Source organism: Schistocerca gregaria, chromosome 2 (genome assembly GCF_023897955.1).
Source record: "Schistocerca gregaria isolate iqSchGreg1 chromosome 2, iqSchGreg1.2, whole genome shotgun sequence".
NCBI lineage: Eukaryota > Metazoa > Arthropoda > Insecta > Orthoptera > Acrididae > Schistocerca > Schistocerca gregaria.
The window spans coordinates 545,797,687-545,824,739 of NC_064921.1; the positions used below are offsets into that span (position 1 = coordinate 545,797,687).

The 27,053-nt window shown below is 43.1% G+C and overlaps 1 protein-coding gene across 1 annotated transcript in view; it reads right to left on the bottom strand.

The window, feature by feature from the left end:
• LOC126331792 (alkyldihydroxyacetonephosphate synthase) overlaps nt 1-27,053 on the bottom strand; it is a 245,753-nt gene that overhangs the window by 59,698 nt on the left and 159,002 nt on the right. The window contains exon 4 of the mRNA XM_049996521.1: nt 16,639-16,788. Coding sequence (XP_049852478.1) covers nt 16,639-16,788 — 150 coding nt within the window. The remainder of the gene's footprint in view (nt 1-16,638; nt 16,789-27,053) is intronic.

Here is a 27,053-nt window from a genome sequence, read left to right on the forward strand (position 1 = left end):
ATAACAGAGGAAAGCTGGATCGGCCATAATGGTCTTAAACGACTGAGCCATTGTTCAAGTAATAACTCTCGGCAATGTTACAAGACACCTTTGCTCTTCTACAGTTGCTACTGGTAGTCCTGAGTTCTGCCTTGAGATCCCCCTGGTGCCTTCCCATACTTTACCTGCAGCTGTGAAACTATTGATGATGATCAGGAACTCTTGCCAAACTGAATGAGGTGGCACAGTGGGTAGAACACTGGACTTGCATTTGGAGGACAACAGTTCAAACCTATGTCCTGACATCCTAATTTAGATTTTACATGATTTCCCTAAATTGCTTCAGGCAAATGCTGGGATGGTTCCTTTGAAATAGTACCGCCAATTTCCTTAACCATTTTTCCCCAATCCGACGGTACCAATGACCTCACTGTTTGGTCCCCTCCCCCAAACCAACCAACCAACTCTTGCCAAGACCTCTGTTTACTCTCCCAAACTATTCTCCTCACGGCTGTAATGTGATCCACCCAGGCCTGGACACTGCCACACTCTTAAACAGTTAACTGCCAGCAAAGCATCCAGTTAGTCTTTCCAAACAGCCATCTCAGCTTCTTCCTTTTGGGGTTAGCTCTATCAGGCAGATGGATCCAGATAGGATAGTGGTCACTGCCATGAATGTCATCATCTACTCCCCACTAAGCAGTGTCTGCAAGGGTAGGCAAGCAGAAGGAGAGGACTACGGTCATAAACTAAATCATAGCAGTCCTAAAATGCGTCGCTTGACCCATGTTCAACAATATGTCGTCTGTAGTTCATGTCAGATTCTCAAGTATCTAATCCCTGGAAAACAAGTGCTGTTAGAACCCCATGCACATTGTGTGCTTATAAGTTCCTTACAATCAGAAAGGGAAGGGGTAGTAGAAGGCGTGCAAGTGTCTCACTGACAATGGGCAGTAAGTACACATAGCACACCATCACAGTAACATGGGCCAATAACCAAACAATGATCACTTGTAGTGTTGTTGTAAGGGCATATGAGAGGAGTGTAATGTGTCCTTGATGAACATTAATGCCCTGTCATCTGTAAGGTCATCTTTTCTGTATAGTAAGTGCAGGCACATCAGTCTGTTTAAAATGAGTCTTGGAGACAGAGGCAAAAAGGTCTGTCCTATATGAGGAGTCTCAGTTCCTCCAGGTGAGTCCTGTATCCAGTTATATTCAACAGGAGTAGGAAGCCATTTCAGTGGTGTGGTTTTGACTTAACCCTATCCTTGCTTTGAAGTTGTGAGGTACTTGTAGAGCAAAGGGAAGTAGAGGGGCTGCTTGGTCCTGTGACAAAAATCCATGATATCCTCCTCATCAGTCAGATGTGACAGAACGATCCTGTGATGTCTGGGACATCTTTTGACCCAAACTTCATGAACTTTCCCTTTGAGAATGATGGGGAAAAGGGGCACTGAGAGGCAGTCTGTTCTTGGGGTGCCTTCTCGATGCTCACTGGGAAAATGTTGCTCATCTCTTATCTCTTCTCTCATAGCTTCCTGAATTGATATATCATTACTCACTTTGATTTGTCATTTATATGTGCGAGTACAGGTGCTGGTAGTGGATAATGGCGCAGAGGACGTAATCTGCATCAAAGTGTCTACCTTGGGAACAGGTTTCTGCACTGTGGAAGCATGCGAAGTGGCAGGGAAGAATGCGAAGTGGCAGCACAGGAGGGTTTGGTGCCTTATATTCTTTTTTGGCTTCTACAAAGAGGATCTGCTTTGTCAGTTTTATTTCCTGAATTCTGCATTTCTCAGCAGAAACAGGATAGCATTGGCTCCAGGCTGGGTGGCTCCCAGAGCAGTTAATGCACATTCCTGGAGATGGGCAGTCAGTCCTGTGATATTATGTATTGGTGTCCCCCCCCCCCCCCCCCCCCCCCCTCCCACGCATCACAGCAGAATTGTAAGTTTCTGTCTGACCTCGATAGTACTCGTATGGATTCTGGTGGACCCATCATACACACATATCGAGCCACGCGTCCAGCAACTCTGCACTTTGGCACCTTCCCCTGCTGCAATATAGGACAGCCAGCAGAAGCCACTCTGCCCCATTCACACTTGGAGTCGCTTTGCTAAAGGAAGCTAAGCAGACGCTCCATAGTCTTAGCTCCATCACAATTGTTGTTGCTGTTGTAATAGCTGGATTTTTTTTTTTTTTTTTTTTTTTTTTGCTGCTCTCTTTGTATAAAGTCTTCACACATTTGGAGAAATCCTAGTTAAGTAAATCTTCTGTTGCTGCACCACTCTGTAGCCGATCAACACTTACCATTGAGTACATAGTCATACACAACAAGTCCAAGTTTCATGGGCAGTCTTTCCACACTTCCCATAGGTCGCTTCACCTCTGCAACTCAGCATTCTATGGCCAAATCACTGGCATTTGTAGCACTGCATAATGTTAGATACGTAAGGCCTAACCCTACGTCAGACAAACCCTGCCACAGTGTGTTCAGGTGCAACTCAAATCGCTTGATACGGGCAAGTCTTCAGGTCCAGATTGTATGCCGATTAGGTTCCTTTCAGATTACACTGATACAATAGCTCCCTACTTAGCAATCATATACAACCGCTCGCTCACCGACAGATCTGTACCTACAGATTGGAAAATTGCGCAGGTCGCATCAGTGTTTAAGAAGGGTAGTAGGAGTAATCCATCGAACTACAGACCTATATCATTGACGTCGGTTTGCAGTAGAGTTTTGGAGCATATACTGTATTCAAACATTATGTCGAAGGGAACGATCTATTGATACGTAATCAGCATTGTTTCAGAAAACATCGTTCTTGTGCAACACAGCTAGCTCTTTATTCGCACGAAGTAATGGCCACTATTGACAGGGGATCTCAGGTTGATTCCGTATTTCTGGATTTCCGGAGAGCTTTTGACACATTTCCTCACAAGTGACTTCTAATCAAGCTGCGTGCCTATGGGGTATCGTCTCAATTGTGTGACTGGATTCGTGATTTCCTGTCAGTAAGGTCGCAGTTCGTAGTAATAGACGGCAAATCATCAAGTAAAACTGAAGTGATATCAGGTGTTCCCCAGGGAAGCGTCTTGGGACCTCTGCTGTTCCTGATCTATATAAATGACCTGGGTGACAATCTGAGCAGTTCTCTTAGGTTGTTTGCAGATGATGCTGTAATTTACCGTCTAGTAAGGTCATCCGAAGACCAGTATCAGTTGCAAAGCGATTTAGAAAAGATTGCTGTATGGTGTGGCAGGTGGCAGTTGACGCTAAATAAATAAAAGTGTGAGGTGATTCACATGAGTTCCAAAAGAAATCCGTTGGAATTCGATTACTCGATAAATAGTACAATTCTCAAGGCTGTCAATTCAACTAAGTACCTGGGTGTTAAAATTATGAACAACTTCAGTTGGAAAGACCACATAGATAATATTGTGGGGAACGCGAGCCAAAGGTTGCGTTTCATTGGCACGACACTTAAAAGATGCAACAAGTCCACTAAAGAGACAGCTTACACTACACTCGTTCATCCTCTGTTAGAATATTGCTGCGCGGTTTGGGATCCTTACCAGGTGGGATTGACGGAGGACATTGAAAGGGTGCAAAAAAAGGGCAGCTCGTTTTGTATTATCGCGTAATAGGGGAGAGTGTGGCAGATATGATATGTGAGTTGGGATGGAAGTCATTAAAGCAAAGACATTTTTCGTCGTGGTGAGATCTATTTACAAAATTTTAGTTACCAACTTTTTCTTCCGAATGCGAAAATATTTTGTTGAGCCCAACCTACATAGGTAGGAACAATCATCAAAATAAAATAAGAGAAATCAGAGCTCGAACAGAAAGGTTCAGGTGTTTGTTTTTTCTGTGCACTGTTCGGGAGTGGAATGGTAGAGAGATAGTATGATTGTGGTTCAATGAACCCTCTGCCAAGCACTTAAATGTGAATTGCAGAGTAGTCATATAGATGTAGAAGTGCTGGAGAACTGAACGTCACAATGAAAGTGACAGTCTTCTCAATTTCTCTGTTATTCCTTTTTGTCCTTTCTTCCATATCCACTATCCCCTCCTGTTGCCCATTCTTAATTCTGTTCTGTGATTTCTATGTCTATATATCATGGCATGTGACCACAATCTTACTTGAAATGAGAGAGTTGTGCAACTCAACAGTTATGTCGTAGTCACCAAATTGGCCAACTTTCTAAGAAGTTTCACCTGCTTTGCTCTGTTAGTCTCAACAATAAGGAACCATTTTATAACCTCTTAACAGACTAAGGTATCAGCAAGCCTTTCTGAGCCTTTATGAATATAGACGGGGGGGGGGGGGGGGGGCACTTTTTCAAATGCCCCGCCTTCCTCTTGATCACTACAGACACATTCTGATTTACAGCTCCTTGAGTCATGTTACTAAATAAAATTTGAGGTCACCCACTAATAATTGTTCTACCTCATCAGTCATGCATGTCAGTCCCCAGCTCAGCAACTATGGGATTGCCAAGCCTGTACCAAGCAAACAAGTGCTGAGCCCCTGAAGGAGGGAGGGGCAGTAGGGGGGGGGGGGGAGAGGGGGAGAGGGAGAGACGGAGAGACGGAGAGAGAGAGAGAGAGAGAGAGAGAGAGAGAGAGAGAGAGAGAGAGAGAGAGAGAGAGAGGTATGCTACCCTAAATGGAACTGTCCTGAAGGATATGGCGTAAGTAACAAATTTTAATCATATTTTCATTTACAAATTTAAACATGCAAACAAATGAATATGAAAGTGCACTAGATAATACTTAAGCTGTTGCAGCCAAGCATGGTCAAAATAAAATATTTACAATGCTTACTTAAATGGTTACATTAATGTATTGAAAGTGTCCAGTGTTGAATTCAGATGTTACATAGCATTTGTGTAATGTGATATCATTAGAAAAACATGTACATCAATTGGTTCTGCTTAGATATTCAATGATGAAGTAGGAGCAGTTTGCCATCAATAAACAGTTTAGGACCACTACAAATTGCAATTTGTTCACAGCCAAAGGTTTACAGGTGTTTGTAAATTATTGAAAATGTCTGTTTCTGAATAATGGACACCTTTCTGAATGACAGTAAGTAACAAAAGACTGTACTTAGAGCTAATATTGAATTGGTGAGCTGGGCAACCTGATGATTTGAAGAAAATAAACACCATTAAGAAATAAAACATACTGAGAAACTGTGGTTGATAAATCCAATTTCTTGAACATGCATCTGCAAGACATTCTTGAATTCATGTCACAAACAACTTTTACTCACTTTTGTACTCCAAAAACTTTAACTTGACAAAATATGATACTAAATGACCTGGTCTGATATGCAGCTATCCACACTACTCTATCTTATGGGAGCATCCTTATGCCCAAATAACTCCACTGGAAGCTGCTTACTGTATTCATCCCTTGATCTTGCCCTATAATTTGTACCCTCTTCACCCACACTTCACCAAATTGTCAATTCCGTCACTCCTCAGGGTAAGTTCTCCTTTTTAATCAAACTGTATGTGTTTTGTTTCAGTACATTGACATTAGTTACTCAATCTATCCACCTAACCTTTAGTGTTCTCTTGTAGCACCACATCTGAAAAGCTTCTATTCTCTTCATATCTGAACTGCTCATCATCCATGTCTCGCTTCTGTACAAGGCCACATTCATAAGAGAGTCACTAAGATTTAAATTTGCTTTAGATGTTCTTTTTCATAATTACCTTTCTTGCTAATGCCAGTTTACATTTTATATCCTCTCTACCTCAGCCATCATGAGTTATTTTGCTGCCCAAATAGCAAAACTCATCTACTACTTTTAGAGTCTCGTTTCCAAATCTAATTTCCTCAGCATCACTACATTTAATCTGTCTAGATTCCATTATCCTTGTTTTACTCTTGATGATGCTCATCTTATAGTTACTTTTCAAGACACTATCAACCGTGTTTAACTGCACTTCCAAGTCCTTTATCATCTCCGACACGGTTACCATGTCATCGGAAACCTCAAAGTAATTATTTATACTCCCTGAACTTTTATTCTGTTTGCAAATGCTCCTTGATTCCTTTCACAGCTTGCTCAATTTACATATCATGTGGACAGGCTGTAACCTCCTCTCGCTCCCTTCTCAACTACAGGTGTACTTTCATCTCATTTGACTCGTGTAACGGTAGTCTGGTTTTTGCAGAAGTTGCAGGTACCGTTTTCTTCCCAGTATTTTATTCTATCTATCTTCAGAATCTCAGAGTATAGCCTCATCAAAACTGTCAAAAACTTTCTCTAAAACTACAAACACTATAAAAGTAGGTCTGCCTTTCTTCTAACAAATGTTGTAAGGTCGGTATTGCCTAGCATGTTACCCATCATTTCTCCAGACCCCGAACATTTCTCCAGACCTCGAACAGATCTCCCTTGTGGTCAGCTATCAGTTTTCTGTACATAATTCATGCCAGTATTTTGCAAACATGACCTATTTAACTGATAGTTTGCTAATATTCAGTCCTGCCAACACCAGTCTCGTTTGGAATTGGAATTATTGCAGTTTTCTTTACATCTTATGGTATTTTGTCTGTCTCATACACTGAGGTGACAAAAGTCACATGATACCTCCTAATATCATTTTGGACCTCCTTTTGTCCAGTGCAGAGCAGCAACTTGACGTGGCATGGACTCAACAAGTTGTTGAGAGTCCCCTGCAGAAATTCTGAGCAATGCTGCCTCAATAGCAGTATATAATTTCAAACATTTTTATGTCCCATAAAAGTTCCACAGAATTCATGTTGTACTATCTGAGTGGCCAAATCATTCACTAGAATTGTCCAAAATGTTCTCCAAACTAACTGTGAACAATTGTGGCCTGGCGACATGGAGCATTGTCATCCATAAAAATTCCATTATTATTTGGCTATATGAAGGACATGAATATCTGCAAATGGTTTTAAAGTATCCAAACATAGCAGAGAATCAAGTCAATTCCAAATGAACACAGCCCACACCATTGTGGAGGCCTTACCAGCTTCCACAGTGCCTTGTTGACAACTTGGGCCCATGGCTTCATGGGTCTGCATCACACTCGAATTTCACATTAGCTCTTACTAACTGAAATCAGAACTCCTCTGACCATACTACAGTTTTCCAATCAATATGGTCACAAGACCAGGACAGGTGCTGCAGGCAATGATCTCCTGTTAACAAAGGAACTCTCATCAGTCGACTGCTGCCAAAGCCCATTAATGCCAAATTTTGTTACTCTATCCTAACGGCTACATTCGTTGTATTTCCCACATTGATTTCTGTGGTTATTTCACACAGTGCTGCTTGTCTGTTAGCACTGACATCTCTATGCAAACACTGCTGCTCTCTGTAATTTAAGTGAACAATGTTGGTCACAGCGTTGTCCGTGGTGAAGGGTAATGCCTGAAATTTGGTATTCTCGCCACACTCTTGACACTGTGGATCTCAGAACATTGAATTCCCTAATGATTTCCAAAATGGAATGTCCCATGCATCCAGCTCTGACTGCTATCCCACATTTTAAGTCTGTCAATGTCGTGCAAAGCCACAATCACATCGGAAACCTTTTTATGTGAATCACCCGAGTAAAAATCACAGCTCCACCATTGCACTTCCCTCTTATACCTTGTGTATGTGATACTACCACTACCTGCATATGCGAATGTAGCTATCCCATTACGTTGCATACCAAACGGTACCACCATCTGCATATGTGGATGTAGCTATCTCATCACTTTTGCTTACCATTTGGTATGCCAAAGTAATGGGGTAGCTACATTCAAATGTGCAGATGGTGGTAGTTTGGTGATAGTATCATGTACACAAGACTTGTCATCTGAGCTCTTTATATTCACACAGGTGGTTCTCTTTTCCCCAAATAAAAAAAGGAAATTAAAGAATTTTCCAATCTCTGCTCAACTTAAGCAAGCTTCTGTGTCTTTAAATTCTCATCACAAAACACACACACACACACACACACACAGAATTACGAGCTTTCGCAATTGGCAGTTGCTTCGTCAGGAAAGAGGGAAGGAGAGGGAAAAATGAAAGGATGCTTGTGTCTGTGTATGTGCGGATGGATGGATGTGTGTGTGTGTGTGTGTGTGTGTGTGTGTGTGTGCGTGCGAATGTACACCTATCCTTTTTTTCCCCTAAGGGAAGTCTTTCCGCTCCCGGGATTGGAATAACTCCTTACCCTCTCCCTTAAAACCCACATCCTTTCATTTTTCCCTCTCCTTCCCTCTTTCCTGATGAAGCAACTGCCAGTTGCGAAAGCTCGTAATTCTGTGTGTGTGTTTGTGTGTTTTGTTCATGTGCCTGTCTGCCGGCGCTTTCCCGCTTGGTAAGTCTTGGAATCTTTGTTTTTAATATATTTTTCCCATGTGGAAGTTTCTTTCTATTTTATATATATATATATACTTTCTCCTTTTTTCAACTAGTTGCAGTAACACAGTCAAATGCCTTTGACAGATCACAGAATATGCTGATAGTCTCCTATTTATAGTTAAATAAATTTAGCAGATTCTCATTTAGTACATGGCCTTCTCAACATCTCAGTCCTTTAGAAATCTAAACTGAGACCGTGAAAATCAGTTATTTGTAAGAACATTGTTAAGAACACTGACTCATTGACATTACAAAATGCATCAAAAATACAGACATTTAGTTGCCAAATGCAGCTGAACACACATCACAACATTAGGAAAAACAGAACAACAATATGTTTATCGTTGAAGAAAATCAGAGACATAAGACACTGAACTAAACCATATATGACATGTTTGAAAGCTGAACAGATTGAACAGTTTAGCAAGGTGACTAAGAACAAACCACACTAGGGAACAGTGCCATCAATACTGTTTGTACCACACATAGCAACATGACTGTACAGTTCATCAGTTTTATTATTGTGCCACACAGTGTGTCGATCAGATGATTCAATATATATGTAAGAACTATATTACAACCATGTAGAACTAAATTATTTTGATGATGTGATTATGATTATACAAACAACATCCTAGTGTGGTCAACAGAACAGGCATTGATACCCGAGTGCCATTCAAATTCGTGATTTTCGGCAGAAGTTTTCAATGGGTGAAGATTCATCTTATAGTTATACATGACCATGTGACCCCCAACAACAGATACATTGTGTTCACAGCAATACATGACCATGTGACCGCAACAAGACATACATTATGTACACAACAAGGACTTATCCACTGGAGATAGCAACTCACCATAGTTGCAGTAATAAAGATAAAGTATAGGGAAGCATGCTGCAAGGGCACTACAGAGGCACTCTATAAAATAAGCAATAACTTCACTGCGAGAATACTGCACTAAGAAATTTAACAGAAGTGTTCTATTTTCAGTGCTGAATACACACAATCCAAGTACAAGCTGGAAATTAGTAGTGCTTATTGAATATACTAATAACTGCACATAGTACTTAATCAAAAATCTAGAAACTTTAAAACTGATGTCATAGTTCCTGATAAGTATAGAGCATTTGAAAATGAATATATGGGTTTTAAGGCTTTCTAGCAGGAGTTGACAGATGTGAAAATTACTGAACAATCAGTTTAATAACCCACAGCTGCATAATACTAACACGAATTATTTACAGACAAATGGAAAAACTAGTAGAAGCTGACCTCGGGGAAGATCAGTTTGGATTCCATAGAAATACTGGAACACGTGAGGCAATACTGACCTTACGACTTATCTTAGAAAAAAGATTAAGGAAAGGCAAACCTACGTTCCTAGCATTTGTAGACTTAGAGAAAGCTTTTGACAATGTTGACTGGAATACTCTCTTTCAAATTCTAAAGGTGGCAGGGGTAAAATACAGGGAGAGAAAGGCTATTTACAATTTGTACAGAAACCAGATCGAAGTTATAAGAGTCGAGGGACATGATAGGGAAGCAGTAGTTGGGAAGGGAGTGAGACAGGGTTGTAGCCTCTCCCCGATGTTATCTGTATATTGAGCAAGCAGTGAAGGAAACAAAAGAAAAATTCGGAGTAGGTATTAAAATCCATGGAGAAGAAATAAAAACTTTGAGATTCATCAATGACATTGTAATTCTGTCAGAGACAGCAAAGGACTTGGAAGAGCAGTTGAATGGAATGGACAGTGTCTTGAGAGGAGGATATAAGATGAACATCAACAAAAGCAAAACGAGGATAACGGAATGTAGTCGAATTATGTCGGTGATGCTGAGGGAATTAGATTAGGAAATGACACATTTAAAGTAGTAAAGGAGTTTTGCTATTTGGGGAGCAAAATAACTGATGATGGTCGAAGTAGAGAGGATATAAAATGTAGACTGGCAATGGCAAGGAAAGCGTTTCTGAAGAAGAGAAATTTGTTAACATCGAGTATAGATTTAATGGTCAGGAAGTCATTTCTGAAAGTATTTGTATGGAGTGTAGCCATGTATGGAAGTGAAACATGGATGATAAATAGTTTGGACAAGAAGAGAATAGAAGCTTTCGAAATGTGGTGCTACAGAAGAATGCTGAAGATTAGATGGGTAGATCATATAACTAATGAGGAAGTATTGAATAGGATTGGGGAGAAGAGAAGTTTGTGGCACAACTTGACCAGAAGAAGGGATCGGTTGGTAAGAGATATTCTGAGGCATCAAGGGATCACCAATTTAGTATTGGAGGGCTGCGTGGAGGGTAAAAATCATAAAGGGAGACCAAGAGATGAATACACTAAGCAGATTCAGAAGGATGTAGGTTGCAGTAGGTACTGGGAGATGAAGCTTGCACAGGATAGAGTAGCTTGGAGAGCTGCATCAAACCAGTCTCAGGACTGAAGACAACAACAACAGCAGAAGTTGTTACCAAACCTTGAACTGTGTGCCTGAAGCAATTGTTGCAATGATGCTGTGTTTAAAATCTGGTGCATCAGCTAGTAATGAAGGCAAATCCCCATGACCCTTTATGAAACGCCAAAGGTAAAAATCTTATGGCATCAGATCATCTGTGAACTTGGAGGTCAAGCAAAACAAGCTCTGTCTTTCAGCCCCTTGTGACCAATCCAGTGGCTGGGTACATCATCGGCTAACTGATCACATACTGAATTATGCCAGTGATAAGGCACACTATCTTGCTGCTAAATGAAGTTCTGCAGTCCAGCTTCTTCCAATTGAAGAAAGAGTCACAGTTCTAGCACCTCATGATAAGAAACACCAGTTACATTTGATTCACCAAAAAAAAAGGCCATTACACTTTCCACCGCGATATGCCACAAAAAGCATTCAATTTAGCGGAGTGTTATTGCAACTGCACCATCTTGTGGGGATTGGCTGTGACCCTAGATGCACACATTGTGTGTGTTCACATTTCCACTACAGTAAAATGTCAATGAAGAAGATACGATCCAGAAAATCTTCATTGTTATGCAGCAACAGTTTTTTTGCAAAGTTGTCACATAAACTGCAGACTGTAGGGTTTAGAGCTTGTACCAACTGCAGATGGTAAGTACGTAGCTGTAAGCATGTTCTTGAAGGTCTCCACACAGACCTCACTGGAACTGCCAATCCATGATAAGCATTCTGAACTGATTTCTTGGGGCTATGCATGAAAGACTCTCACTTGTTCAACAAATTCTTCAGCTACTCTAGGTTGTTCCATACTCTTCATGCCAACAAAACAGTTTTGATTGCCCTTTCATTTGCTGTATTATTAATAGTTGTAAGTTGAATATCATAGTATTACAAAGTCTTAAAACATGTAATTTCATTTTGAAGCACCATGCGTAACAACATAAACTTACACTTAAAGCACTGAAAAAATATGCGATACATTGATCTGACAAACTCGGCGGCATGTTCCAGAAGCCCCAATACACATACAAAAAGAAAAAAACGAAATGTGATGACCATCTGCTTAATAGCACATTGTTTCACCTTTGGATGATGATGATGATGATGATGATGGTTTTGTGGGGCACTCTACTACACAGTCCAATATAGCCACTATCAAGAGTGATGATGATGATGATGATGATGATGATGATGATGATGACAACACAAACACTCAGTCTTTCACCTTCGGAATGCAATACATCAGAAATCCTGCATGGCATAGATTCGACAAGTCCTTAGTAGGTTTTGTGAAGTATGTGGCACCAGATGTCAACACACAGGTCATTTAATTCCCATGCACTCTAGGTAGATAGTTTGCGAGTGCAGAGTTCACGCCCAACAGCATCTGATGTGTGTTTCACCGAGTTCAGATTAGCTGAATTTTGTGCCCAAGACAGCAATGCGAGTTTGCTATCATGCTCCGCAAACCAATGCAGCACAATTCCCTGCCTTTTGACAAGGACAACTGTCAGACGCCGCAATCAGCAAATGGGAAGACATCAATCTGGAAGTATGCAGGTGATCTGCAATAACGTGCACATGTCCCACAGCAGTCTGGTGCCTTTGATTACCACCACAGGCCCACGGAAGCCCAAGTGAATGTCCTCCATGTCCCCACCAGCTTGTGTCCATGGTACAGTGTAGAATTTTAAGCAGCCATTCGCTTGGATGACAATGTATACAGACCCAATCACTGACCTGGTGAAACAAGAAGCATAATACATCCAACCAACCCACACATTTCCACAACCCAGTCTGCAATACTGTGTGTCCACTGCAATCATAATTAACACTGTCATTACATCAAAATGGGAATACACAGGAGTCACCTGTCACAGAGCCCACCCGTGTTCAGCAATGTGTGCTGAACAGTGTGCACTGAAACACATGTGCCAACATCGGCATTGTACTCCTCTGAAGTTCTGCCACACTTTGTGCCAATCATGCTTTACACAGTGGACAAGTTCTTGACCTCCACAATGTGTGATGAGGTGTGGACGTCCAACACCTTTGCACCTCTTGTGGCTTCCCTGTCCTCCAACCACTTTCCATAGATGCTCATGAGTGTACCACATGGAGAGCCAACCAGTTTCACGACTTTTTGAATGTTCACTTCTAGGTGCTGTATCACAATAACCTCCACTTTCTCAAAGCTGCATACATCAGTTGATTTCTCCAAATTTGTGGTCTATATCCTTCCTATAGCTCACCTGCAAACTCATGAGTGAGTCCCTCACTCTGAACACGCAGCTATATCATAAGGCACTTCCATCAACTGTTTCACGATGTTCGTACTGGTCCAGACTCAGGGAAGCCTTTAAATCTGTGGTGATGCAGTGTTAAGATACACCTGGGCAGCATTTATTTTTAGATAAATGTGTTAACACCATATAGAATACAGAAGACAGTTGCCTTCTTCCGAAACACAACATTATGTAGTAAATCATATTAAAGTAGGAACAGAAGTCATGATTCACATATCTGCGACAAATACATCCGCATTCATCTTCTATCTCCTCCTAAATTGGTGTATATATTCTGATAGAATTTTGAACACCATACAGTGCAACTATTCTGAATGATTTAAGGTTTATTCTTACTTTGTGTTTCTACTAGGAAGCAGAAGTTTGCTTTGAAGGGCTGCATTAATACGTAACAATTTTTACTACGTGAGGAGTGTTTAGAAAGTAACGATGAATTTGTAATTTTGTGTGTTTCATTAGGCTGGCTTGCATCACTTTTTTGTAATTGTGTTGGTAAACATGTCTGAAAAGTATCTGTACAATGGGAGACATACTGGATATTTAAATCTATTGTCAGCTGTCAAGAAGGTATTAGTAGTATTAGCAATACCTTATTTTGCATGAAAATGGACAAGACAATTTGTATTAAATTTTGTTATAGGAATGGAATAAAGTGCATTAGAGTTTCAGAGACATTAAATATAGCTTTTGGTGAGTCTTCTGTGAATAAAACAAGGGTTTAAATGTGATTTACATTGCTTTGAAGAAGGCCTTGAGGGCACTGAAAGTGATGAGTGCCCTGGATGCCCAACATATCAACCGATGGAATCACTGAAAACGAGAAAGAAACTACTACGAAAGATCGCCAAATCACAGTCATAGATGCCAGTGATAATGTTGGTATGTCAACTGGTTCATGCCATGAAACTGTTATGGATAAATTTGTTCCAAAGTTGTTAGATTTGTACAAAAATTGCAGTGAATGGAAGTTGTCCTGGAGTCACCACATGAAGTCAACAGTAATATATAGAGCTACTGAAACGAGTCACAATAGGTAACAAAATGCGAGATGACGGGTATGACACTGAAAGCAAGGAACTATCATCCCTTGATTGCCAAGACTGGAAAAAACTTGACAAGTATGGTCAAGTGTGAAGATTATGCTCACAGTGTGCTTCAATTTTAATGTTGTAGTGTAGAATGAGTTCTTGCCGCAATGTGAAATGAACAACAAAGAGTACTACTTACAGGTTCAATGTAGTTTGCCTGAAACAATCCAAAAAAAAATTCTGGATTTTTACGGAGGAATTAAGGCTTTTGCACCACGATAATGCACCTGCTCACATTTCATTACATGTTGGTTGGCTGGTTAGTTGGATAATTAAAGGGACCAATCTACAAGGTTATCCTCAAAGAGACAGGTCTACACAACTGTAGATCAGAGATAGCCTACTGTGCAAACCCCAGGGGAAGAAAACCTCAAGGTCTACAAAACGTCAGTGAAGAAAGGGAGACACAGCAAGAAAGGCAGGCAAGGTGCCCCATCTAGGGAGCAGCTGGAAGCCCCTGACAGCAGAGTTCAATGAGGGATGCGATTAAAGATGGCATGGATATGACACCGACAATACAATGATAGGTGATTGATCATTTGGTTGTGGATACGGTCCAGCCCTGGGGCTGTATCAGGGCAGTGACTGACGAATGCCAATCTCTGAATGGAGCATTATATGGGTCCAGGTGGTGTATAGTGATAGGTAACTGCTTTCGCTCCACCCACTGTTTTAGGACACGAAAGGCTGATTGATAATTCTCAGACACTGAGACTTGAGCATAATGCAAAGCGTTTGGCAACAGCATCTGGGTCAGTGTAGACATTCAAGGTAATACCAGGTACACCTGCAGGTGTCTGGCATCTATAGAGATGATCTTTGCTCAAACATGTGAAGGGAAGGTATGTGGTCTCATGGTTGAAACATACTGTTCCCAGTGTTCTTGCTTCTGTCATTTTATTAGGTGGTGGACCCAGGCAAGTGCTCTGCTGACTGAGCTACCTAAGCACGACACATAACCTGTCCTCACAGCTTTACTTCCGCCAGTACTTCATCTCCTACATTCCAAACTTCAAAGATGTGAACCTTGCAAAACTAGCACTCCTAGAAGGAAGGATATTGCGGGGACATGATTTAGTCACAGCCTGGGAGATGTTTACAGAATGACATTTTCACTCTGCAGTGGAGTATGCACTAATATGAAACAACCTGGCAGATTATTAAAGCTGTGAGGATGGCCGTGAGTCATGCTTGGGTAGCTCTGTCAGTGGTGCACTTGCCCACAAAAGGCAAAGATCCTGAGTTCAAGTCTAGGTACGGTACACAGTTTTAATCGGCCAGGAAGTTTCATTGTTTTACATGCTAGTTTCAATTGATTGTACTATTTCTTGGCTTCTTGGTTAAGTTACTTTGTCCAGAGTCTATTAGTTTCCTCTCTCTCTGGAAAACAGTGCATTCTGGTGAACACAGAGAAAGGCGATTTCCACACTTGATACAGATGAGGGCAGAGGGGGGGGGGGGGATGCACAAGAAACATTCACATGCAGTACCAGTTTACAATCTCTTCAGATGGGGCTATTGCTGCAACACAGGGTCATGTGCCCACTGAATTTCAAACATTTGAAGCACCGCATGGGTGGGGGAGATGGAGACTCCTATAGTTTCACAAGGCATCAGCATACCTTCACCTTCACCTTTAACCTCAAGGGCCTAGATGAAGGCACCAGTAGCGACCATACTGTTTTTAACCCCCTATGTACAAGATGGATCAAGTGCACACCCTGCCACTCCAAGTTGGCACGTCACTAATTATCAGATTGCAGTAACAGGTCTCTGTTGTAAATGATGCCCTGAACCATATTTAGAATATTATGGAGAGTGACAGTCATGCATATGTCACCGAGGTGGTTACATGCGAGTAGCATTTGTGACTGGCAGGGGATGCCGTTTTGAACCACTTTTCATTTTTAAGATGGCTACCACTTTCCCAAACCTGTCTTCTGAGTTTACCACAAAGAGTAACAGCTTTGTGGCCAAGAAGGAATCCCATCAATTTCTGGGCAAACTAAGTATTGGGGGAAGTATTTTTCTGGTTGCCACTTAGCCCTACGTTCCTCGCATGGCATATCCATGGAAGGGAAGATTTTTAGGGTCATCTCTCTCTGCATTAAAAGAGGATTTTCCTTCCCCAGTGACTGATGGAGCCATATGTGATACTGACAGCAACAGGAACTGAAGTACTTTACTAGAAGCACAAATATTTGCCCTCTGATTTCAGTACTAAAGCAGCAGCCAAAGTACTGGATGGGGAGCAGCAGCAGCACCACCACCACCACCACCACCACCACCAAAAAATCTAGAAGTAGTAATAGTATTAGTAGTAGTAGTAGTAGTAGTAGTAGCAGCAGCAAGTAGGTAGGTAATAATCATAGTCTTAGATAATAGTGACACTAACCTGGCCAAACAACAATGTCAGGTATACGGGCAAATTTTCCAGCTCTCAGGACATAAATATCATGAAGAGTGTGCCCATGAGCTCTTATCAAACGATCCACGTCTTCTGTAGAGTGACTGATACCTAATTCTTGAATTTCTGAAAGAAATGCTGAAAAAATGCAAGGATTTAATTGCATTAAAAAGTCTACTGTTCATATCAAAATACATTACTGTAAGAAAATTAAAAACTTAGAAAATAATAAATGAATCTAAAAGTGGCTAAAGAAGAGCACGTTAATAAAAATGAATAAAAATTGTTTCCTAAATGGAAGAATCAGCTAGACCAACAGCATTTTATATCCTTATTCTATGAAATGTGCATCATAATTTCAACATAGACATTACTGTTCTTTTGGTGCTTTTGGCCAAGTTAAATTTGCTGAATTCTGTAATCACTTAAATCTATTTTATCCACATACAGCCCTTTGATAATTTCTTACTTCAAATAAATAACACACAGTAGTCATGGTACAGAAAACCTGCCACTGTGTATGCTACATAATGGAACAACAAACCAATCATAATTGCTACCATTTCACCACTGTTTTCATCTGCAAACTGCCAATATATGTACCTAAATTTTATCACACTAAACATTATTACTTTGATAAAACTGTATCTAAAAGAAGAACACATTTCCATAATTTTTGAAAAACTTATTGGTGAAAGTGCATTTAAATATTACGTAAAGGCAGGTTACCAAGAGTTTTTAATACAAAATCAACTGAAATAAACATAAGACGAAACAATGCAATAAATAGCTTTTATTTTATGTTCCTTTGGTTTATAGTTTCACACCTATACAGCAAATTTAATCCACACTTGATAAAGTGAACAGTGATGACATTACATTGATATCACTTACTAGTTAGTTAATTTGAGACTAACAATACTGATCTAAATTCTTGTTGTGTGTGTTTCAGTTTTTTCCTTATTTCTGCACAAATGCATTATTACCCTCAGTGTCCTTTGCGCACTAAAAGTAAATGTCATTTAGGGTTTTCTATCAGATGTTGTTTATGAGTAATTGGAATTTCATTGGTTCCTATGTATTTCTGGTACAGTTCAACCAACTCTACCACACCAAAGGAGCTCCAAAAATAACACTTGTCACGCATCTTCTTGTCTCAGCTTTGCAGCAATTTTACTTTATGCAACAAGAATTATTCTGCAAAATGAAGCAGAAGGAATCAGACAAAACATATTCTCATTCGTTCATTCATTCTCCAATCTCAATACTCCTGACTCGACAATGAAGATTGTTTACACTGCCAGATACCCAGCACCTGTGCTGAGAATTGGAAAGACTTATTCAGGAAACATGAACTCATGATGAAACTGGGAGTAACCATGCATTATCACCACATATGCTGAAAACCTGAATATCTTCACAAACTAATGTTTACATAGTACTTTTGCACTGAAGGGTGGTAGTACTAATTTGTGTTTTCTGTTGTGCATTTTGGTAATCATATATTAAGGTTTCTCACTGTTGTAAAGGTACTTTTTCTGAAACAAAAGGTAATGAATGTATAAAACTGAATACATCACATCACAACCACATTATTACTCTATAACAAGGCATTGGAGACCACAAGCCCTTTACACAAAATATACAGATAATATCCCTGAATAAACACCAACATTTTGCCACTGGAGTTTGACAATCACATTATATACATATCAGATACACACCTCCTAAAAGGATGCTAACCACACCTCCTCTTATAGCACTCTATTGATCTCAACCAAATCCAGTAAACCTACTGAGATTGTCTCAAAAGATATACTGTGGAGGAACAAACCACACAGCTTGCATATTTAGGGCGGAGAGGAACAAGGTTGGTAAAGACCATCATCTTGGCTGTGCAGGTAGCATGGAATTGATTTGAAAGAGGATGCACACTGCCATGTATAGAATGTGTGTAGGGCAACATGGAGAGGGCGGGGGGAGGCGGCGGGGGGAGGCGGCGAGTGGAGGCGGCGAGTGGAGGCGGCGAGGGGAGGCGGCGAGGGGAGGCGGCGAGGGGAGGCGGGGAGGGGAGGCGGGGAGGGGAGGCGGGGAGGGGAGGCGGGGAGGGGAGGCGGGTAGTGGAGGAGGGGAGGCGGGGAGGGGAGGCGGGGGGAGGCGGGGGGGAGGCGGGGGAAAGGCGGTGAGTGGAGGGGAGGCGGGGAGGGGAGGGGAAGCGGGGAGGGGAGGGTAGGCGGGGAGGGGAGGGTAGGCGGGGAGGGGAGGGGAGGCGGGGAGGGGAGGGGAGGCGGGGAGGGGAGGGGAGGCGGGGAGGGGAGGTGGGGAGGGCTACGGCGAGGGGAGGGGAGGTGGGGAGGGCTACGGCGAGGGGAGGGGAGGGCAGGGCTACGGCGACGAGAGGGGAGGGGAGGGGGAGGGCTACGGCGACGAGAGGGGAGGGCTACTGCGAAGGGAGGGGGAGGGCTACGGCGAGGGGAGGGCTACTGCGAAGGGAGGGGGAGGGCTACGGCGAGGGGGAGGGCTACTGCGAAGGGAGGGGGAGGGCTACGGCGAGGGGAGGGCTACGGCGAGGGGAGGGCTACGGCGAGGGGAGGGCTACGGCGAGGGGAGGGCTACGGCGAGGGGAGGGCTACGGCGAGGGGAGGGCTACGGCGAGGGGAGGGCTACGGCGAGGGGAGGGCTACGGCGAGGGGAGGGCTACGGCGAGGGGAGGGCTACGGCGAGGGGAGGGGAGGGCTACGGCGAGGGGAGGGGAGGGCTACGGCGAGGGGAGGGGAGGGCTACGGCGAGGGGAGGGGAGGGCTACGGCGAGGGGAGGGGAGGGCTACGGCGAGGGGAGGGGAGGGCTACGGCGAGGGGAGGGGAGGGCTACGGCGAGGGGAGGGGAGGGCTACGGCGAGGGGAGGGGAGGGCTACGGCGAGGGGAGGGGAGGGCTACGGCGAGGGGAGGGGAGGGCTACGGCGAGGGGAGGGGAGGGCTACGGCGAGGGGAGGGGAGGGCTACGGCGAGGGGAGGGGAGGGCTACGGCGAGGGGAGGGGAGGGCTACGGCGAGGGGAGGGGAGGGCTACGGCGAGGGGAGGGGAGGGCTACGGCGAGGGGAGGGGAGGGCTACGGCGAGGGGAGGGGAGGGCTACGGCGAGGGGAGGGGAGGGCTACGGCGAGGGGAGGGGAGGCAGATGGCGAGGGGAGGGGAGGCAGACGGCGAGGGAATGCGGACGGCGAGGGGAGGGGAGGTGGACGGCGAGGGGAGGGGAGGTGGACGGCGAGGGGAGGGGGGGGTGGACGGCGAAGGGAGGGGAGGTGGACGGCGAGGGGAGGGGAGGTGGACGGCGAGGGGAGGGGGAGGGGGAGGGTGATGCGAACGGCGAGTGTTTGGGGAGGGGGAGGGGGACGGCGAGGGGAGGGGGAGGGGGAGGGGGTGGCGGACGGCGAGGGGAGGGGGAGGTGGACGGAGGACAAGGGGACGGGGAGGGGAGGGCACGGGGAGGGGAGGGCACGGTGAGGGGACGGGGCGTGGAGGGGCGGCGGGGGAGGAAAGGTGACGTGGAGGGGAGGAAAGGGGGCGGCGGTGACATGGAGGGGAGGGGGCGGCGGTGACAGAGTGGGGGCGGCGGTGACATGGAGGGGAGGGGGCGGCGGTGACAGAGTGGGGGCGGCGGTGACATGGAGGGGAGGGGGGCGGCGGTGACAGAGTGGGGGCGGCAGTGACAGAGGGGGGGCGGCGGTGACAGAGGGAGGGCGGCGGTGACAGAGGGGGGGAAGGGGACCGCGGGGACAGAGAGGGGAAGGGGACCGCGGGGACAGAGAGGGGAAGGGGACCGCGGGGACAGAGAGGGGAAGGGGACCGCGGGGACAGAGAGGGGAAGGGGACCGCGGGGACAGAGAGGGGAAGGGGACCGCGGGGACAGAGGGAGGACCGCGGGGACAGATGGGAGGACCGCGGGGACAGATGGGAGGACCGCGGGGACAGATGGGAGGACCGCGGGGACAGATGGGAGGACCGCGGGGACAGATGGGAGGACCGCGGGGACAGATGGGAGGACCGCGGGGACAGATGGGAGGACCGCGGGGACAGATGGGAGGACCGCGGGGACAGATGGGAGGACCGCGGGGACAGATGGGAGGACCGCGGGGACAGATGGGAGGACCGCGGGGACAGATGGGAGGACCGCGGGGACAGATGGGAGGACCGCGGGGACAGATGGGAGGACCGCGGGGACAGATGGGAGGACCGCGGGGACAGATGGGAGGACCGCGGGGACAGATGGGAGGACCGCGGGGACAGATGGGAGGACCGCGGGGACAGATGGGAGGACCGCGGGGACAGATGGGAGGACCGCGGGGACAGATGGGAGGACCGCGGGGACAGATGGGAGGACCGCGGGGACAGATGGGAGGACCGCGGGGACAGATGGGAGGACCGCGGGGACAGATGGGAGGACCGCGGGGACAGATGGGAGGAGGATGCCGCCATCACTGGAGGGGGGACTGGCGTGTCCCTCCCCCCAATATTTTTTTGAAAGCAGTATAATTTTTTTTTACTCTTACTTGACAAAAAAGACACTGTTGAATGCATATATCCAGTCTTAACTAATTATACATATAATAGTTCTTGTGCAGTAATAATTAGTGGTTTGCAGAATTTACTCTAGATCCAGTAAATCGAAAACGTTTGTATTATTCACCATGAAGACAATATTCCAAGTTTTAATGAACTGTGTCAGTATGACAACGAGTGGTGATGAGCAGGTTAGGTAAGCAGAAATCTGCTTGATTTTGTAAGCATGCTGCAAAATTCCAAGTACCGTCAAAAATTCCACTCATCAATTAAGAATACTGTTTTCAAACACAAAAGCAAAAGACAACTTTACATGTACTATTGAAGAAGTGCTGAAGGACCTATCAGTGATGTTGCCAAGATCAACCTTTATGTCCCAGTAGACAGCTCTACTGACGGTTTTGAACAAAAAAATCCTCTGACTCACAAGACAGTGGGAACTTAACAGAAATGGGGTATGAAGGAGGCATTGGCCCAAGTGTTCTTTGACGCTGACAAAACATATCTTGGTTTCATAATGAGGAAAGAAGTAACTGAGCTTCTGGAAGTCTTGAAAATAACAGTCTCAGGACTTTATTCATTGCTTCAGTATGTAATTGTGGGTCTTAACAAACTCAGGACGAATGAAAATTTTTCTTCCTTACACGAAGATACGATATTATATCTGAGCGTGGCTTACAACAGCTCCAACTTCCAAGGGTGCAAGTTCCTAATTGGCTGTCTGGGGGCATGGATCCACATGAATTTCTTTTGCTTGAAAAGCTTTACAGGCAGGAATATTTTGAAGTCATTGATATGACATCCAACACTCGACCTGGCATGAAGAAACAGGTTTCCTTCGGAAAAGTGCTGCTGAAGAAGAGAGGACATGTTGTGGTAGCTTCATACCTGGAAACTGATGCTCAAACTTCAATAACAGAACTTTAACTCTTTCATTTATGAAACAACATTTAATGCCTGAAAGACACAAAATACATTTTTGTTTCTATGAAAAAGGAAGTACAAGAATTATTATCTAATATTGGAGCACTGGTAGGACTCCTGCTTGTGTCCCCAGCTCCAAGCTGCAATCAGAAAGCTGTTTTATTGCTCTATGATGACTGTTTATCTGTCTGCATTCCACAATGATACAGCAGAGGCCAAATCAAGTAGTAGTTTGCAGTGGGTACAAGTTGCTGTTGTTGGATCAAATAGACTTCAGAAATGTTGCTAGAATATTTATATCCAATTTTGGAAACAAAAGAAATGTATGTAGATTGCTATAGGATTAAGTTTATAAGCTTATCTTACCTTATGTTCTTGACAACTTATTTAATAATCATTTCTGTCTTTTTGACTACTTACATATTTATTCACAATTTTCACAGGTTTCCATTTGTGTTTTTAAATGTATGTTTGAAAAATAAACTAAATAACATCATGTATGTAATAGGTAACTTTTTTAATCAAGCCGATTTTAGTTTGGAAAACCATTCAATGTGAAAGTTTCACAGTTGTTTATAGTATAATACATAATAATCATACACATACTATTGATAAATTTAAGTATTACTATAACTTTTCCATATTTGGTAATCTCAAATTATGTTGGTAAATTGGCATGTGGCATGCTTTAGGTGTTTTAAATGTCTCTGAAATAAATGGTCTGAACCATTCAGAAGGCTCGCAAATTTTTTCCAACTTTGTTCATGGTATATTGCGTTTGGACCCCTTGTCATGTATACTTTACCTATTGAGTCCCTGCCCTCTCCCCCCTCCCTCCCCCAATAATTTAGTGCTGATGACATCTGTGGTGGAGAGAGAGAGAGAGAGAGAGAGAGAGAGAGAGAGAGAGAGAGAGAGAGAGAGAGAGAGATATGGGTATAATATATGTGTCACATGTGTATGTTCCTGTCTGTCTTAGCATGTATGTTTGTGAAGTAAGACCCACCATGTGTCGGAGTGGGGTAGGAAGTGAAGATGGAGTAGCTTAGAAGGTGGACAGAGAGAGTGCGGCCGACAAGAAGAACAAAGACAGGGCAGACACACTGACATACATGCATAAATAGCTCACTGTTGTTATATATATTGGCAAAGACATCCCTGATGTAAACAGTCAGCTTCTCATTAGTTCATTGATTTTACATCCCAATGATAGTTGTATTATTGCTGTCCAGCAAAGCTCTGCAGCCCAATGCAATAGTGGTCCCATAGCTACTGATACCAGCTTCAACCATGAGTACTCATTGGTCTATCAACAATATCAAAATACATAGCCACTGCTTAGAAAAATCATGCAGTTAGCCATCATACATATGGCATCTACTGTGATTAGCCAATTCTAGTTGTGTTAGCTGAATACATTGTTGAGATGTTAACAGCTTTAAACATGCAAAGAAGTATTATATTGTGGGGATAAGTATCACCTGGGTCACATAGATATAACTGTGGAGTTCAAAAACAGCTGGTAAAACCTGATACCTAGGCTGCTCTACATGACTGCCATGTAGTGGGTAGTTTTGAGTCATCAGGGGTCTGACTGGTTTGATGTGGTCCACCACGAATTCCTCTCCTGTGCCAACCTTTCCATCTCAGAAAAGCAATTGCACCCTTTGTTCTCAATTACTTGCTGAATATATTCCAACCTCTGCCTTCCTCTACAGTTTTCACCCTGTGCAGCTCCTTCTAGCACTGTTGAAGTTATTCCCTGATGCCTAACAGATGTCCTATCAACCTGTCCCTTCTTCTGGTCAGTGTTTTCCATATATTCCTCTCATTGCCGATTCTGCAGAGAACCTCCTTATTCCCTACCTTATACGTCCACCTAATTTTCAACATTTTTCTGTAGCTTAACATCTCAAAGACTTAGATTCTTTGCTGTTCTGGTTTTCCCACAGTCCATGTCCCACTACCATATAATGCTGTGCTCAAATCAAACATCCTCAGAAATTTATTCCTCGTGTTAAGACCTATGTTTTCTACTAGCATGCTTCTCTTGGCCAGGAATGCCTTTTCCGCCAGTGCTGATCTGTGTTTTATGACCTCCTTGCTCCGTTCGTCACTGGTTATTCAATTGCCTAGGTAGCAGACTTCCTGAATTTTGTCTACTTCATGAACCCCAACTCTGATTTTAAATTTCTCACTGTTATCATATCTGCTATGTCTCATTACTTTCACTTTCTTTGATATACTCTCAATCCATATTCTGTACTCATTAGACTGTTCATTTCATTCACCACATCCTGCAATTCTTCTTCACTTTCACAGAGGATAGCAATGTCATCCAAAAATGGTAACATTGATATCCTTTCACCTTGAATTTTAAATCTTCTCTCGAACAATTCTTTTTTTTTTTTTTCTGTCATTGCTTCTTCGATGTATAGATTGAACAGCATGGACAAAAGACTACAATCCCTGTCTTACACCCTTTTTAATACCAGCACTTCACTCTTGGTCTTCCAGTCTCATTGTTCCCTCTTGTCTCTTGTACATACTGTATATTGCCATCTTTTCCCTATACTTTATCCATATTTTTCTCAGAATTTGAACATCTTGCACCATTTGATATTGTTGAACGCTTTTTCTTGGTCACCAAACCGTATGAATAGGTTATGATTTTTCTTCAGTCTTGATTCCTTGCCAACTGAAATGTCAGAGATGCCTCTCTGGTGCTTTTACCTTTTCTAAAGCCAAACTGATCACCACCTAACACATCACCAATTTTCTTTTCAATTCTTCTATATATTCTTCTTCTCAGTAACTTGGATGCATGAGCTGTTACAGTGACTGTGCGATAATTCTCACACTTATCACAACACTTGGGATATATACCTTAAAGATTTTCAAGAAGTAATAAATGAAATGCCACATAGCACTACACTACTACCTCCAGTTACTGTACTTAAAAATATTGAACCCCCAAACATAACCAGGTTATGTTTGGGGGTTCAATATTTTTAAGTACAGTAACTGGAGGTAGTAGTGTAGTGCTATGTGGCATTTCATTTATTACTTCTTGAAAATCTTTAAGGTATATATCCCAAGTGTTGTGTCTTTTGCCTGCATATAATCGGCCTAAAGTGCCTATGTCCTTCATAGATCGTTCTGCTGGATTTACGCTAGGTTTGTACTTAGATATGTAGACGGGTTTTATTTTGTGTTGTTTTAACGTGTTCTGCCATTGCACTGATTTGTATTGTGGGCCATTATCAGAAATTATTCGTTCCACTCGACCTACTTGTCTGAGAAAATCTTGTCTAAATGCTTTACTTATAGCAAGTCCTGTTGCTCGTTTTAATGGTGTCAAGGTAACATATTTAGAAGTAAGTTCCAAAACGACAAATATGAAAATGTATCCATTTTTGTGTGTGGGAGGGGCCCCATCAAATCTGTTGCAGCTATTTGTTTTAATCTTTTAGGGATTATTGGAAACATAGGTGGTTTGGTTTGGAAAGTGACGTGTTTAGCCCTCATACATTTTTTGCATTTGACTAATACTGTTCTAATTCGTCTTTCCATATTAGGAAAATGGCTTGTTTGTTTTATTTTTAAAAAGCATTTCTTTGGTCCAAAGTGGCTATTACTTAAATGTGTATACCATATGTACTTATTAATTAGTTCATCTGGGATATAAATTAACCATTCATTCGTTGCAACATTTCGTCTAACAAATAAATCATCGTTTTTTACGAGATAGTGCTGTCGAATGTCTGGAAAATCCTTACTTCTCCAATTGTGTTTGATTCCTAGTATTTCGGGATCCTTGTCCTGTTCTTTGCCTATGTTTTTCAATGCTGTCGTAATGTAGTTTTCGAAAGGTACTTGTTTCATATAGTACATTGTAAACTGGTCTTCTGCTGCTTCCGAACCTATGTTATTGGATGCACCCTGTGGACATCGTGATAAAGCATCTGCTAATACATTCGCTGGTCCTGGTATGTGTGTAATAGTGAAGTCAAATTCTTGTAGTATTAACATCCATCTGGCTAACCTCCCATGAGTTAGTTTGGCGGATAACAGAAATTCTAATGCTTTGTGGTCAGTATATACTTTTGTTTTTCTTCCGAATAGGAAGTATCGAAAACGTTGGAAGCCCCATACAATGGCCAATGCTTCCAGCTCCGTGACTGAATAGTTTTTCTCGCTTTTTGTGAGTACCCGACTGGCAAAGGCAATTGTTATATATGACCTTAGCCCTGCCTGTTCGTATTCTTGGAATAACACAACTCCTAAACCTGTTTTCACGCTATCAGTGGCCATACAAAAATTTTGTGTTAGATCAGGATGTGCTAAAATCGGTGCTGTTGTTAGTGCGTTTTTCACTTTTAAAAATTCTTCATTGGCTTGTTGATCCCATACCCATGGCGTGTTTTTGCCAGTCAATGCACATAGGCGTGGTGTTGCGAGAGAGTCGATCCAAATAATTTTTTTTATAGAATCCAGTGAGACCTAGAAATCCTCTGAGAGTTTTCTTATTATATGGAGTACAGAATTCTTTGATTGCCGTTAGTTTTTCTGGGTCGGGCATTACCCCTTTCTCGGAAATTATGTGTCCTACAAATTTGACCTCTCGCCTTCCAAATTTGGATTTTGATGTATTTACTGTGACCTCATGCTCTTTCATGATCTGTAAAAACTGATTTAATGTGTCGTGATGTTACCAAGAGGGTTCTGCTATAATCACATCATCAACACAACAAGTAATTTTTTTTTAAAATTTCAGGACTGAGTATAGTATTAAATCCCTTAATAAAGGCTGCTGATGATATGTTTAAGCCAAATGGCAGTCGTTTAAACTGGTAACATCTACCGAATACGATAAATGCTGTAAATTTTCTACATTCTGGGGAACACGCGATCTAGTG